We start from the raw sequence: 15,084 nt of genomic DNA on the forward strand, positions 1-15,084 counted from the left end.
CTTGAGGTGGTGGGATCGAGCCCCACGTTGGGCTCTGTGCTCAGTGCAGAGTCCGCTTCAGATTTTCTCTCCCTCTCCCTCCCACTCACTCTCTCTCAAATAAATAAATAAAATCTTAAAAAAAAATTAAATAGGGAGGCAGCCTTCTGAATATCTACATATGAAGTCACCTTATTGCAAGTGCTGTAGCATCTTAGCTGCAAAACTTCATTGATTATTTCTTGTGACATGCAGAGGAAACTTACTTCCATTTAGATTCTAATGGGTATTCTGGTAACTTCTATTAACTTTCATGAAAAAATTCTCACTGTGCTCACAAAGGATTAGCCTTATGCAAGATTTGGTTTTTAGTTTATATACTTTTACTTAATTTCAACACATAGGAGTTTATTAATGAAAACATTCTTTTAGGGATGCCTGGGTGGCTCAGTTGGTTAAGGGTCTTCCTTCTTTGGCTCAGGTCATGATCCTAGAGTCCTGGGATCAAGTCCCACATTGGGCTCCTTGCTCAGCAGGGAATCTGCTTCTCCCTTTACCTGCTTCTCCCTCTGCCTCCCACTGTTTTTCTCTCAGGCTAAGTAAATAAAATCTTTAAAACAAAATAACAAAAAAGAAAACCTTCTTTTAGCACGTTTACTATTCCACTGAATACAGATTTCAAACACATATCTTTAGTCCTTTGCAGTTTTAGACTTGGGTTCAATTTGTTAAATAGGCCATTTTCTAATTCCTTCAATTCCAAGTTACTTAGCAACCTCTGGTCTTGGTTGGGAGAGTGGAGTAGAACTTTTCATTTTAACATCTCTCGTCAAGAAACTATTTTCATTTATAAGTGATTCACAACCCACACTTCCACTTATTTTCATTTCCTTCAACTCTGAAACTCAAGATGAAATTACAAAGAGCCTAAGCTATCATGAGGAGACCATATGGTCTATATAATCTAAGCTCTATGATTTCTCACAATCGTCCCAGAATCCCACCCAAGTCAGGGTATGTTGTTTAGGAAACGAGAAATGCTCAGACCGTAAGGTAAGATTACTTTCATTCAGTTCAGTGGACATAATGAACACAACCACCAGACTTGTTCAGAGCCCAGCTCTGTGCGTAACTAACTTTACTGCTTTAGACCAGATACTCATTTCACCTTTTTGAGCATCAGTACCATTCTACAAATAAAGGCCTTGATTATAAGATCTTTGAGTCTCCAATACTGTGCTGTGCTCCAAGTTTAAGGAAGATGATGGTTTATCTCTAAAATTCACAAGAAGGGCTTCTGGGTAGCTCAGTCAGTTAAGCGCCTGCCTTTGGCTCAGGTCGTGAGCTCAGGGTCTTGGGATCGAGCCCCACATCAGGCTCTCTGCTCAGCGCGGAGCCTGCTTCTCCCTCTATCCCTACCCCCTTGCTTGTGATCTCTCTCTCTCAAACTCTCTCTCTGACCAAATAAATAAAAAATAAATAAAATCTTTAAAAATAAAAAACGCAAAATCCCCAAGAAGCAGAAAAATTTCTTCTCTACCCAAAGCCAGTTCCAGTGCTTAATGAGTCTGTGAGGCAGTTTTCTTTTCTTGTTCCCAGCTTTATTGACAAATAAATGGCAAGTGAAATTTATATATATATATATATATATATATATATATATATAACATTGACATATAAATGGCAAGTGAAATTATATATATTTAACATGTACAATGTGATTTGATAAACATTGTGAAACCATCTCCACAATCAAGTTAACACCTCCATCTTTTGGATGGAGCTTTTTAAATAAAGAAGCTATGACTTTCTCCAGTCCTGTCTTCTCTAGAATTCAAGGATAATCTACCAGCACTCTTCTTCTATAACCCTTCACAAATTTTAAGCCAATAAGTCACCATTCACCAGTCTTTTCCTTAGCGAATGATCTCCAAAGCTCAGCCATTCACATACTGCCTTCATGGTTTGGGCCTCCTCTTTCTGCTCTCTGGGTCATTATGTTCTCTACATTCCTTTTTACTTAACTTTGAAGAGAATTTTTATATAATCACGGCTTCATGAGGACTATATATGAGGATTGTATCAGTCTTGCTTGGCAAAAATAGAGGTTAACTGTGGGCGGGGGGGAAGCCTCAACAAGCCTCATTTGATGTGAAACATTTGTTGTAGTAACTCCCCATGACTTCCTCCTTTTTGTGCACCAGCAATATTAGTGGCCTCATGAAACATGTCTGCTAAATCTTCATGCACTTTACAGGATTTTCCTCTGTAAAGGGTGGTGAGTAATGGAGTTCCACCTGAAATCATCTACTATCTCAATTGGAGAAACATGTCTCTAAGGCAAGATCAGTAGTTTCTTTTACCTTTCAAACCCTAGCAAGCCTAAGAAACATGTGACGCTCTGGCTAAAATGTTCATTTCCCAGCCTTGCCCAGGTCTAGACCGGAGCCTAAGAGTCTGCATTGAAAAACAACTTCCCAGATGATTGCAACGCAGGCAGCTTTTCAGATCCTAACTTTGAGGAACAGGTGAAAAGGCTTTCTTTAGTCTACTACTGTATTGACTCATTCTTCAATGAGTCAGGTGCCCTTGGTAGGAGGCAAAGGGACAAAGGGATATGCCAAGACTCGGCTTTAATATTCATGTCTTCAGACAGTATATAACTGTCAGATGAAACATACTTGCAGTATCTCTCTAGGAGTTCAGGGTTGGGAAGTTTGCAGTGAGCTGAGGCTGTGGGAAGGCTTTGTGAATTCAGATTGGAAGGACCTGGTCTTTTTTTTTTTTTTTTTTTTTTTTTCTTTTTTTAAAGGAAGGTGGAATCAGAGGGTTTCTGGAAGTTAGCTCAGTCTGGAGCTGAAGTTCTAGGTGCAAAGGGGGTAAAGGTCAGTTAAAGTGTAGGCACTTTACTAGGGCAGTCATCTGGTCTTCTGCATAGGGACAGGAGGATAGCTTTTTCTTGTGGGGGAGTAATAACCTGGAGTTGATGTTCAGGATGGATTGAATCTGGCACAACAATCATTAAACTTACTGAAGGTACGTGCATGGGAATGGAAAGAAAGCTGAGCGGCGAAAAGTCAGTTCCTAAAATCCTAAACAATTTCCTTCGTAAAAAGGGAACCTCTTGAACAGGCAGAGGACCTGTTTGTGCCAAGACTGTTAAGCCTTTCCAATGTCTACCTATCTCTCAAAATAGAACCGACTTCACATGCTTGCTCCCTGCTGCTACATAAATACTGCTAATTAAATATCATGTCCCTGAAGCTGGGTCCAATAGCCCAAAATGCTGCAGGCTTCTGCCCCTGCGATGAACTAGAACCTTCTCAGATGAACTAGCTGAAATACCTCTGTCTTGTCAAGTGGTTTCCAACTTTGCTGCACAGAGGAAACACCCGAAGATTTAAAAAAGAAGAAAAGTAAGCCTAGCGCCCACATCTAACGTGCAGCATAGTTTAGAAACCATTGGTTTAGCGACACCTCCACGGCCCCTGAACAGCAGATCCTTCCACTGCCCCGCCGGAAGGACGCACGTGGAAGGTTCGGGTCCTGGGCTCTGCGCCGCCGCCGCCCTCCCCCGTCCCCAGCCCGGCGTGCCCAGCTCGCAGCAGGCCTGGAGGAGGCGGCGCTCCGGGCTCCCCCGGGCCGGGCCGCAGCAGAACCGAAAGCGGCGGGCGCGGGGAGGCGGGGGAGAGGAAGGAGGGGCGGGCGCCGGGGGAGCAGGGCGAGGTGGCGCGCGGAGGGCCGGGAATGCCCGCGGCGCGGGGCCCGAGCCGCCCGGTGGCAGCGTCCGGGCGATGGCTCTCCGTCTGGTCTCCGACTTCGACCTGCGGAAGGACGTGCTCCCGTGGCTGCGGTCGCAGCGGGCGGCATCGGCGGCCGCCGGGGCCCGAGGCGGCGGCCCAGGTGCTGGAGGCGCGCGTCCGGTCGGGGTGGGGGCAGGTGGGAGCCGGCGAGGGGGTGGAGTCTGAGTCGTTTTCAGCTCGGGGGCTCCCGGGGGGGAGGGGCCCGAGGTCGGGGCATCGACCGGAGGGGCGGGGGTCGCCCGCGGCCCCTGCCAACCTGTGAAGGTTGGTGCGGAAGGGGTGAGCTTCTTCCCTGTTTGGAGTCGCGGCTTTGCCTCCCTCACCCCGGCCACTGGGTGAAGGTCAGGGGCGGCCCGGGGCATGGTCGTGGCTGTACTGCGCTGCTTCTTCTAGCGAGTCCTCCAGCTTCTGGCTCACTTGTTGCCCAGCCAGCCACCTTTAACAGAAAGGCCGGGGACCCTAGTGGTACCTCAGCATCATCTCGTCAGGGCAGGGCGTGGAGGAGCAGCTGCCAAGACCGCCTTCCTCTGGCCCAAGGCTGCAAAGAGTAGGACAGGGTTTTCTCTATGCTTCATTCACATCTGAGCTGCCGGGGAGGGTTCGCCAGCCCTGTAGGGGCTCTGCCAAGACTGGGGCCTCCTGAAAGTTGTTGGGTTAGGAGAAAAGATGAGTGATGGCCACGAAGAAAACCACCATAAAAATACCTAACAGTTGCGCAGTCTGTCTTCACTTTTGTGAGATGCTTCTGTGTGAACACTGTCCATGATTTAGGAGACATGCCATTTCAGATGTGAGTGCCAGAGGGCAGGGGTCTGCTTTCAGGCTGTGAGCAGTGAACTGGAGCCTGCTGTTTCCCAAAGAGGCACCAAGCCCGTCGTCGCCACTAACCCAGAGCATAACAGCACCTGAGCCAGCTAACAAAGAGGGGTGTGATACAGCCACGGTCAGGTTTGCTGTCCAGCTTCCTCAGGGTCCATGAGAATACCTCCTTCACAGTTGAGGCGTTGCTTTTCATCCGTCTCAAAAATCCTTTGTTTTGGTTTTGGCGAGGAAGGCAAAAGTGACTTTTGAGACTTTCCAGCACTGATCAATCAAAACTTTAAAAAAGGGGAACTCTGTGATTTCTCACATTTTTTTTTTCTTTTTAAGAAGTTTGCTGTAAATAATGATTCATCCTCAAGGTTTAAATTTAGCTTCAAAGCTGTCATACCCTGGATCCTGCCTTGTACATAGGAGCTATCTACTTCAGTGTGTTTTTCCTTAAACACTGTAGACAGCTGGAGGGTGTTTTTAGAAGGCTTATCTTCATATCTACAGTTTCTTCCCCCTTAACTGTGATGAGAGTTTTCTCTCCCTACCTTATACCTTCACACTATCCTGTGGCTTTAGCCGAATTATGTGTAGGGTACTTTGTCTTGGCTATTGGTTATTAGTTCCAAATAAGGAGTCCCGTTTGTATAGCTCAAGGCTTGAGTTTGCTGAGGTGTCATTATTAGTAAAATTTTGCTTTTTTGAGGGGAAAAAAATCGAAGTCTCCTGATGAGGTCTTGAAGGTTTAACTTTTTAAAATACAATAGGCAGCTCCATGCCTCCTGTCCACCACGGAGTAGTCCTTTCCCTGAGTTTTCACACCCTAGAGCTAAATGGCAGGTGTCTGCAAATGAAAAGCTGGTGAAGTATGAAATGCCACAGTCTAATGTTTCCGTGATGTGTGTTGTGATTGAAAAAGCTGTGTGTGAACCAGCTAGCCTTTCGCTTTCCTGTGCCTTTTTGTGAAGAGACCTAAACTTATATTGACATTCCACTAAACCACAGGTGAACTTAGGTCCTCAAAAGGTAAACCTACTAGAAATACCAGCTTTTTCTAATACTGGTAGTATTTTGCCCTTGCAGAACTCCTTGGTAAGATCATTAGCTCTGTTATGCTAAGAGAATTGTTAACTCCCGATGATCACCAGTGGGAGATAGCCCAAAAAAAAACCCAGTTAATTCCTCTTCTTTAATTGGGAGCACTGGCAGGGGAATCTGGGATTCTTTTATTTCTAGCATGGCTATTACTCCATACATTTGGCAAATTATTTTCCTTTCAAAGTCTCAGCTTTTCAAATGTAAATTATAAGTAATTATACCATTGTAATGTCTCTCTGCACACACGCTATCTCAATTTGAAGCCGTAATATTTTAACCAACTGAGCCACCCAGGCATCCCTGAAGCCGTAATATTTTTACATCAACAAATACAATTGGAGATTTCTTATTGGTGCAAAGTAATACTCACTAAGTATGACATATTCCTGGCAAAATGACCAGGGAGTGAGGCTAAGTTAGCCATGGATATTCAGATTTTGTTTATTTATTTGACAGAGAGAAATCACAAGTAGACGGAGAGGCAGGCAGAGAGAGAGAGAGGGAAGCAGGCTCCCTGCTGAGCAGAGAGCCCGATGCAGGACTAGATCCCAGGACCCTGAGATCATGACCTGAGCCGAAGGCAGCGGCTTAACCCACTGAGCCACCCAGGCGCCCCCTTTTTTTTTTTTTTTTTTAAAGATTTTATTTATTTGACAGAGAGAGAGAGAGATTGAGACAGTGAGAGAAGGAACACAAGCAGGGGAAGTGGGAGAGGGAGAAGCAGGCTTTCTTCAGAGCAGGGAGCCAGATATGAGGCTCGATCCCAGGACGCTGGGATCGTGACCTGAGCTGAAGGCAGATGCCTAACAACTGAGCCACCCAGGCACCCCTAGATCTTCCTTTCAAGGAAGAGCTTGTCCCAAGTGCTGTGAGGGAGATAAGCTTCAGATGTTGGCCCCTTCAGGGATTGCCATCTACGGAGGACTTTCTCATCCAGAGTCAGGACATTTTGCACGTGGCCCACATTTAATTAGGGACTGAGGTGGGGTATCAAGGCCTGGCCATTTTGACTCAACACAGGACAATTTTGACAATCCATTTCAGTGTAAGAGCCTCTCTCCTGGGGGATTCCAAAGTTACCCGACGTTGCTGTAGCTCAGCTTCTCTCGCTTCGTGGACCTTCCTCCTTCCCTTTCCTCCTCCAAGTATTAATCCCACTTCACTGAACCTTCCCTGGTAAATATCCTGGATACTCCCCAGTCTCAGGGTGCTTCCTAACTTTGCTTATCTTTTTCTGGTAGCGACATTTGGGGAGTTTCTGGGGGTTGCTATTACAGTTGGTGGGTTTTATCACTTTCTTTTATTTTCTTTTAAGATTTTATTTATTTATTTGTCAGAGAGAGTGCGAGCACACCCAAGCAGGCAAGAGTGGCAGGCAGAGGCAGAGAGAGAAGCCCCACTGAGCAAGGAGCCCGATGCAAGACTCGATCCCAGGGTCCTGGGATCATGACCTGAGCCGAAGGCAGCTGGCCTAACCAACTGAGCCACCCAGGTGTCCCGGTTTTGCTCACTTTCTTAAGCCTGTCTCCTAGGGCACACATGCCCAAGTTTCTCCAGGATGGTTGTCTGGCTAGAGTTGCTGAGTCACAGGCTGTGCACGTGTTCACTTTTCCTGAGCACTACCAAATTGTTTTCCAAGGCATTCGTACTTACTGACAATCCCGTTCGTGGTATAGAAAAGTTTTTGTACTCTGTATCCTCACAAGCTCTTGATATTTCCAGACCTTTAATTTTTTTGTTGAACTGGAGAGTCTAAATGTTATTTCACTGTGGTCTGAGGTTTAGCATCTTTCTATATTTATCGACCTTTTAAGTTTCCCTTTACGAGATGTCTGTTCATCCTGTCCATTTTTCTATTGTGGTTTTTTTTTTTCATATTGACTTTTAAGGTTTCTTTGTTCTGGATTCTAATCCTTTGTTCATCGTATGTGTTGCAAATATTTCTTCTAACCTTTTTTTCCCCCCAGTTTGTAGTGGTGGTGCCTTTGATAAAGGAGGGTGTTTAATTTTAATGTAGTCTAATTTATGAGTCTTTTACTTTCTGGTTTGTGCTTTTTTGGATATTTTAAAGAAATCCTCTCCTATTTAGGGGTCATGAAGACATTTTTAAATTAACTTCTAAAAGTTTTGGTCTTTCCATTTTGTTTTATAATCCATCTGGTATTTGTTTCTGTATGTGATATGAGGTAGGAATCAGATGGGGCCACAAGAGCCTTCAAGAGTCTTCATAGTGTTCTGTTTTTAAGCGTGGTGGTGGGTAAATGGTTTTGCTTCATTGTTATGTATAAGCGTACATGTGTTAAAATTCCTTTTTTAAATTCTATTGGGTTTCTATATTACTAGCTCTCGTATCAGTAACCAAATAGACCTACTTCTCCTCATTGACAGCAAAGCCACTTCCGTCACATATCAAGTTTCCACATATGTGTGGGTCCCCTTTCCTGGGTTCTTAATTTTGTTCCTTTTGTCAACTTAAGATGAAGACATTTTAATAACTGTCTTTATGATAAGTCTTAAAACTGATGGAGTAAGCCTCCTCACCTTTGCAGTCCCCAGGACTATCTCATCTATCCAATGCTCTTTCATCCTCAAATATGTATTTGGATTCTGCCTATCAGATTTCACCAAAACGTCTGTTGGAATTTTGAGTTGCATTAAATCTGTACATCAGCTTTGGGAGAATTGACATCTTTACAATATTAAGTCTTACAACTGTGAACCAAGTATAATTTACTTTTAGCTAGATCCTCTTTATGACTCTAAGTCTTAGAATTTTCTTCATGAAAGTCCTGAACACTTTTTGCTAGACTTATCTTTAGATTGTTTTGATATTATGTTGCTTCTATAAATGGTATACTTAAAAAATTACATGTTCTAGCTGTTACTGCTATATAGCAACACAATGGATTTTATGTATTAATTTTTTAGCCAGTGCTTAATTCTCTACTGCCATGTATCAATATCAAGAAACTAAGAAAGAGTCTGCAGTCTGCAAATTTTCTAAGGTTTAAATGTCATATGTGTTTAAGACCAGAAAGAATGTAGGTAGGTTTTCTTGCCTGTATTTTCTTGTCTGCTCTGATTACTCTTGGACCTGTGATACACCAGATTGATTCATCTTTCAGATACTGTAATCATTCGTCTTTACCAAAGAAGTGATATATTTTACCAGGTGACTGATTTAAGAATAATATTTTCTTATTGCCTCCTGTATACCCCATCCCACCATCCCGCAGACAGGTTTTGGGGGCCAGAGTTTTGGTTTTGACAGATTGTCTTTATCGTTAATATTCTCTCCTTCACTTTCCCCTACCTTCCTAGTCTCCTTTTCTAATTCTCATGCCTTTTTGTTGCTTAGCTAATCACCCCATCCTTGCTTTTTTTCATTTTTTTTTTTAAGTTTAGGAATTATAATATCTGGTCATGTTGAGCCAAGGATTTATGTGAATTATTTGCAGAATAGACTTGTCATAAGTAGAATCATATTTTAGCACCTCCTGATCTATATAAAAGGAATCAATTCAAATTTTTGTATCAGGCTCTGAGATGACTCCCCCCGCCTCTTCCTAGTATGGTCACTTGAAGACAAACACTTTTATCTGATTTTTGTCTCAAAGATGTTGGGAACAAAATTTACACATGTGGCTAACATCTTCCTATAAAGTGAAATCACTTGTGTTTAGCAAAGAGCTTGAAATGGACAAGATTATATGACCAACCAGCTTTAATTTTTTTTTTCAGCTTTAATTTGACATGAACTATAACTTGCCAGCATCTTTAGTATTGAGGTACTCTCCTTTTCTCTAATAGGTTTACTTATGCAAGTATCTACATTTTTTCTTCATGAGCTTTGAGGACACTGAACTGTAAAATTAAACCACATTTCCTCATTTGAATTGCTAAACTTCCTCCTCTGGACTTTCCAGCAATAAACTACTAGGAGAAGAGTCAGAATGAATAAGCAAAGAGGTTATTGAATACTCCTTTCAGAAGGGTGTGTCTAAACCATGAGCAACTAATCCGGGGAGGAAGGGCTCATGGGTTAATAGCGTGTGGTGAGACACTGGTCTCTGGATTTCCAACATTGCCAAATTTGTCTAATTCAAATGTTCTTGAGATGAGAACCAAGTACTTCATTACAGGATAATTTTAAGACTACAGTTATTACTACCTAACAGATCCACACCAGTGGATTTTATTATTTATTTCAACTTTGTCATGGTTACATTATAACCTGGTCCTAGTTATGCTGTCTAATGGATATTGTTTAACAGATTGTACGAATATGTAGTTCAGTGGTTCTCAACCCTGACTACACATTACAATTACATGGAGAATTAAAAAAAAAAAAGACACTCACACACCTTAGAGACTGGGCTCCCCACCCAGCCTAGTAAAATCAGGTTATTTGCGGTAGGTCTCAGACATCTGTGCACATTTTTTTTTTTTAAGATTTTATTTATTTATTTGTCAGAGAGAGAGAGGGAGAGAAAGTGAGCACAGACAGGCAGAATGGCAGGCAGAGGCACAGGGAGAAGCAGGCTCCCTGCCGAGCAAGGAGCCAGACCTGGGACTCAACCCTGTTCTTTTTTATTCAAGAATACAAACTGAAATTTGCCCTGAGTTGTAGAATACTTTGCATATGTTTTGTCTGAATATTGAAACTTGTCATAATCAATATAGTATTTTTTAAATTTTTTTAAAAGATTTTATTATTTAATGAAAAGAGAGACAGCAAGAGAGGGAACATAAGCAGGGGGTGTGGGAAAGGGAGAAGTAGGATTCTCGCTGTGCAGGGAGCCCATTGAGGGGCTCGATCCCAGGACCCTGGGATCATCAACTGAGCCAAAGGCAAACACATGACTGAGCCACCCGGGCCCCCCTAACATAATATTTTAACATCTAAAACACTATTCCTGTGTAGGGAAAATGACTCAAGCAATTTGATTTTGAGGAAACTGAGGAAATGTATTTCTGTCTAATTGATGATAATTACCAAAGCTGTATCTACTAATGTTTAAATCCTTGAATTATAGAATTGAGAGGAATATACTAAAATTTTAGCTGAAACATGATGGTGAATTAACTTTCAAGTTAAATGTTTTGTGTAAAGAATCTTTCTTTGAGTTAAAGTATGGCTTTCATACAGAAAAGTACACAAATCATAAATGCACAGCTTGGTTGATTTTCACAAAGTGAAACACATCCATGTAACTAGCAATCAGAGCGGGAAAGAGAACATTAATAGAACCGCAAAGTTCCCCTTCATGTTCCTTTCCAGCAATCATTCATCTAGCATCATAGATTCATTTCACATAAATTAAATCATGTAGTTTATACCTTTCTTAGGAGGGGGGAACTAACTGGGCTTTTTTGGCTATTATTTATATTGTATGTTACAGTGAGTTATTTATTATGATTGTTGTACAATAGTCCATTGTTTGATATCCCACAATTTATTCATTCTTTTTACTTGATGAATATTTTGGATTTCCAGTTCAGGCTACGATGAATCAGAGTGCTACAGAAGTTACATGTGTCATTTGCTGAAATACATGTATATTTCCACTGCATATATGTTCAGCTTCAGTAGCTACGAGTTTTCCAATTTACATTCCTTTTAACTGTATGAGAGTTTCAGTTCCTTCACATTTCTTGGCATCACATAATATGAAAATGTAGCAAGTCAAGGATTTGTATTGTAATCTTTGGGGTGACTAATGAAAGACTAGAAAAGAATATATAACTGATAATAAGTAGGAGAATGAAATAGTAGATTTTTTATTCATCCAGAAGAAGGCAAGGAAAGACTAAAACAATTGAGTCACATAAAAAAGAAAACTTAATGTGATTGATCCAAACCCCAAATATTGGTGCTTAAATGTAAGTGGACTGGGCACCTGGGTGGCTCAGTGGGTTAAAGCCTCTGCCTTCAGCTCAGGTCATGATCCCAGGATCCTGGGATCGAGCCCCACATTGGGCTCTCTGCTCAGCGGGGAGCCTGCTTCCTCCTCTCTCTGACTGCCTCTCTGCCTATTTGTAATCTCTGTCTGTCAAATAAATAAAATCTTTAAAAAAAATGTAAGTGGACTACCTACCTACTCTAAAGGATATTGCTTGTAAGACTACATATCTTAGGTTTAAGGACACAGGAAGAGTAATAATAAAAGGATAGAAAAAAATTATATGAATGCTAACCAAAAGAAAGCTGATGTTGCTATACTGATAGTAAAGTAAATGTAAAATCAGAAATATTAAAGATAAAGGAAATTTTATAGTAAATAAAAAGGTTAACTCGTCCAGCTTCCGTTTAAAAAGCATGTGTGATTTTTTTTTATGTGCAACCCTAAGCAACTGCAAAAGCTTTACGTGGCAGGCCTCCTGCGGGGGAAGCTGCCCTCCCCAAACCAGACTTGGTGCCTAGCCAGTGAGCTGCAGTTCCTGAAGGGAGTTATAGTTAAGACTCAGACCCCCCTGGCTGGATGTCTTCATATCCAGAGCTGTATCCTCAGCCCAGGAACCTTCCTTCAGAGGCCTCATATCAGGAGCCATCAGTAGAGACCCTCCTCAAGTACCTCTGTTGATACTACCTCCGTAGGAAAAGGAGGGGAACCTTGAAGATATCTTTTTCTCCACTTTCACTCAGTACTTTTCCACTCTTAGCATTTCTCCCTCTCCCTGCCCTGAGCCACGGAGGCCACAACACTGTGGGAGTCTTTTGTTGAGGGCGTTTGTTCAGCAGTGAGAGATTCCCCACCTCTCCGCCCCGATCTACCTGACCCCCCACTAGCATGTCCTTGCATGGGGAGAAGTGAACTGGGAAGTTGGTGCTTTCTCTGATATGGACTCTTGCTTATACTGTCACAGCCGAGGGATAACAGGCTTGACTGTTACTTGCTTTTTCACCTTGTTGCTTTAATCAACTGCTGGGACACCAAGCAGTTCTCCTGAGTTCCTGATAGGTTAATCTACCAGGAAGCAATAACAGTTCTCAGTTCTTATGCCTCTAACAACATAGCTTCAAAATACATATGGCAAAACTAATAGATACTTGACTGAAGTGTAAGATATACACAGCAAAGTATGTAGGTTAAGAGTGTACAGCTCATTTAGTTATTGCCAAATAAATATCAGTATACAACATATGTAGCATTAGCAGCTCCTTGGAAGGCCTCCCTACACATACCTCCCAATCACTAGTCCTCTCCTCTTCCCTAAAGGTCACAACTATTCTGACCTTTTACACAATAGATTAGTTTGCCTATTTTAGAACTCTGTATAATGGGAGTTCATTAGTATGAACTAATCAGTATGTGCTAAAGGTGCTGGCAAGTTATAGTTCATGTCAATCATCAGTATGTGTTCCTTTTTACTTGGCTTTTACTTGTTAGATATGTTTTTTTTTTTTTAATAGTCCCTTTTGGGGGCCCTGAGTGGCTCAGTCAATTAAGCATCTGACTTTTGATTTTGGCTCAGGTCATGACCTCAGGTTCATGAGGTTGAGCCCTGGGTTGGGCTCCATGCTGGCTGTGGCGCCTGCTTGAAATTCTTTCTTTCCCTTACCCTCTGCCCCTCCTCCCTGCTCATGTGTATGCTCGCTCTCTTAAAAAAAAAAAAAAATTCCCTGTTAAATATTAACTTGCTGTTATTCTCTTATCATTTTAGGTGTTTTGGAAAATAATTATGAGAGCTTACGTATACTAAATGTTGAAAGAAATGAAAATATTATTTATACCTACAAGGTATGTTTATATTCTCTTTTTTTAGTTGTGGTAAGATATATGTAATGTAGAATTTACTATTTTAACCATTTATGTTCTTTTTTAAAATAGAATTTCATGCTATATCTTACTGAGGGGTAATGAATAAGATTGTTGGCATTTGATCTTTAATGCGAATTTTTTATTTTGTGAAATTAAATAAGGTGATTGGAATTCAGTCTTAATGGAATGTCTTGTTTTTTTTTTTTTTTTTTTTTTTTTTATAAAAGTTGTACACAATGTCTGACACTCAGACTCGGTGCTCAGATTTTTTTGAGTAAATGGACAGTTCCATTTTGCGGGAGAAAAAATGCCAAGTGAAAGACATTTAAACCTAATTAATACGTAAGATTTTATCTTTGAGAACATATTAAATAGGATTACTCAATATCATCTCTTTAGACATAAGAATGCTCAAACTTTTGAGGCATTATTGCTTAAAGTGTTTTCAATATTAAGTGTTCTAAGGAATAAAAATGTAACTTTACCGGTAACATTACTGTGGTAGGGAAACATGAAAGAATAATTTCAGTAGCCAGCTTGCTTTGCACAGATGTACTACTGTATTTATTTATTAACTAATTTATTTGCTCAATTGTTATTTTAAGTTGGGGCATCTGGCTGGCTCAGTCAGTGGTGCGTGAGACTCTTGATCTTGGGGTTGTGAGTTTGAGCCCCATGTTGGGTGTACATTAATAAAATCTTTTTAAAAAATTAGTTTAAACTGTCTTCTACAAGTATGCTGCATTTAAAGAATGGTATGATTTAAAAAGTTTTAATTACAGGAATATCGTGGACTTGTTTTAGCCACTCCCAATCTCTATCCTATATATTTTCTTGAAGAAATAAATGGAAGTACAAAAACATTCGCTCCTTTGCCATGCTCTACTACCTCCTAGACAGTGTCCCCCAGATTCACAGAGCTGTATGCTCTAAATCCATTTCACTCTTTGGGCTCATATTACTAGCTGAAAAATGTTTAGTCCCTTTCTGACATGCTACCTTTAGAGTGCTTATTGCTAATATTGATTGAATTATTGCAGGTTTAAGAGTAACAATGATATATAACTTCCTTAACAATGATATATAATAAATATCTGGTTAATTTTTTAAAGGATGATAAGGGAAATGTCTTCTTTGGATTGTATGACTGCCGAACCAGACAAAATGAGGTAAAAATCACTGTAAATCATAGATTATTCATTAGTTATTGTTTTTAGAGTTTTTTCTTCTTTCTGCCTCCTTTTCCTTTTACAGATTCTCATTTCATTTTCAAAAATTTAGTTTTTATTTCTTTGCCTTCTTTCTCTCTTTTACCATCTCTTGGTGCCATTATCTTTAAAAATTAATAAGTAAATGAAGTGCAAGGACTTCTGGACCAAAACGTCATCAGAAGTTTCTTAGTCCTTGGAGACTTAAGCAAATTGGCTCAAATAAGTTATCAGTATTCTGTAGGAATGTAGGAATGTAGGAAGTCCAGTAACTTCCTGAGATTTGCATGCTCCCAGAAGTTTAGGGTCTCATAATAACCTCTGGTTCTGAGTTCTGTTTCTCTTTAAATTTCACTTCTCTTTCTTCTTAAAGATCCAGGTATAGAACCCAGCCTCCTTTCCTTAATTTTTCCCCACACCACA

At 41.0% G+C, this 15,084-nt stretch overlaps 1 protein-coding gene across 18 annotated transcripts in view; it reads left to right on the forward strand.

Annotated features, from left to right (window-relative positions):
- The first annotated feature begins 3,528 nt into the window (after positions 1-3,528).
- Positions 3,529-15,084, forward strand: part of GSAP (gamma-secretase activating protein) — an 81,574-nt gene continuing 70,018 nt past the window's right edge. For 3 of the 18 annotated variants that reach the window (XR_014300829.1, XR_014300830.1, XR_014300831.1), the window contains exons 1-3: positions 3,531-3,882; positions 13,356-13,432; positions 14,566-14,622. Coding sequence is in view for 7 of the 18 variants with exons in the window: in XM_082691853.1 (XP_082547979.1) it covers positions 3,774-3,882; positions 13,356-13,432; positions 14,566-14,622 (243 nt within the window). In the remaining 11 variants the exon portion in view is untranslated. Of the gene's footprint in view, positions 3,883-13,355; positions 13,433-14,565; positions 14,623-15,084 lie in introns of all 18 variants that reach the window. The other 15 variants (XR_014300834.1, XR_014300835.1, XR_014300836.1 and 12 more) reach the window with 9 other exon arrangements.

The sequence above is a fragment of the Mustela nivalis genome (assembly GCF_964662115.1).
Source record: "Mustela nivalis genome assembly, chromosome: 12".
NCBI lineage: Eukaryota > Metazoa > Chordata > Mammalia > Carnivora > Mustelidae > Mustela > Mustela nivalis.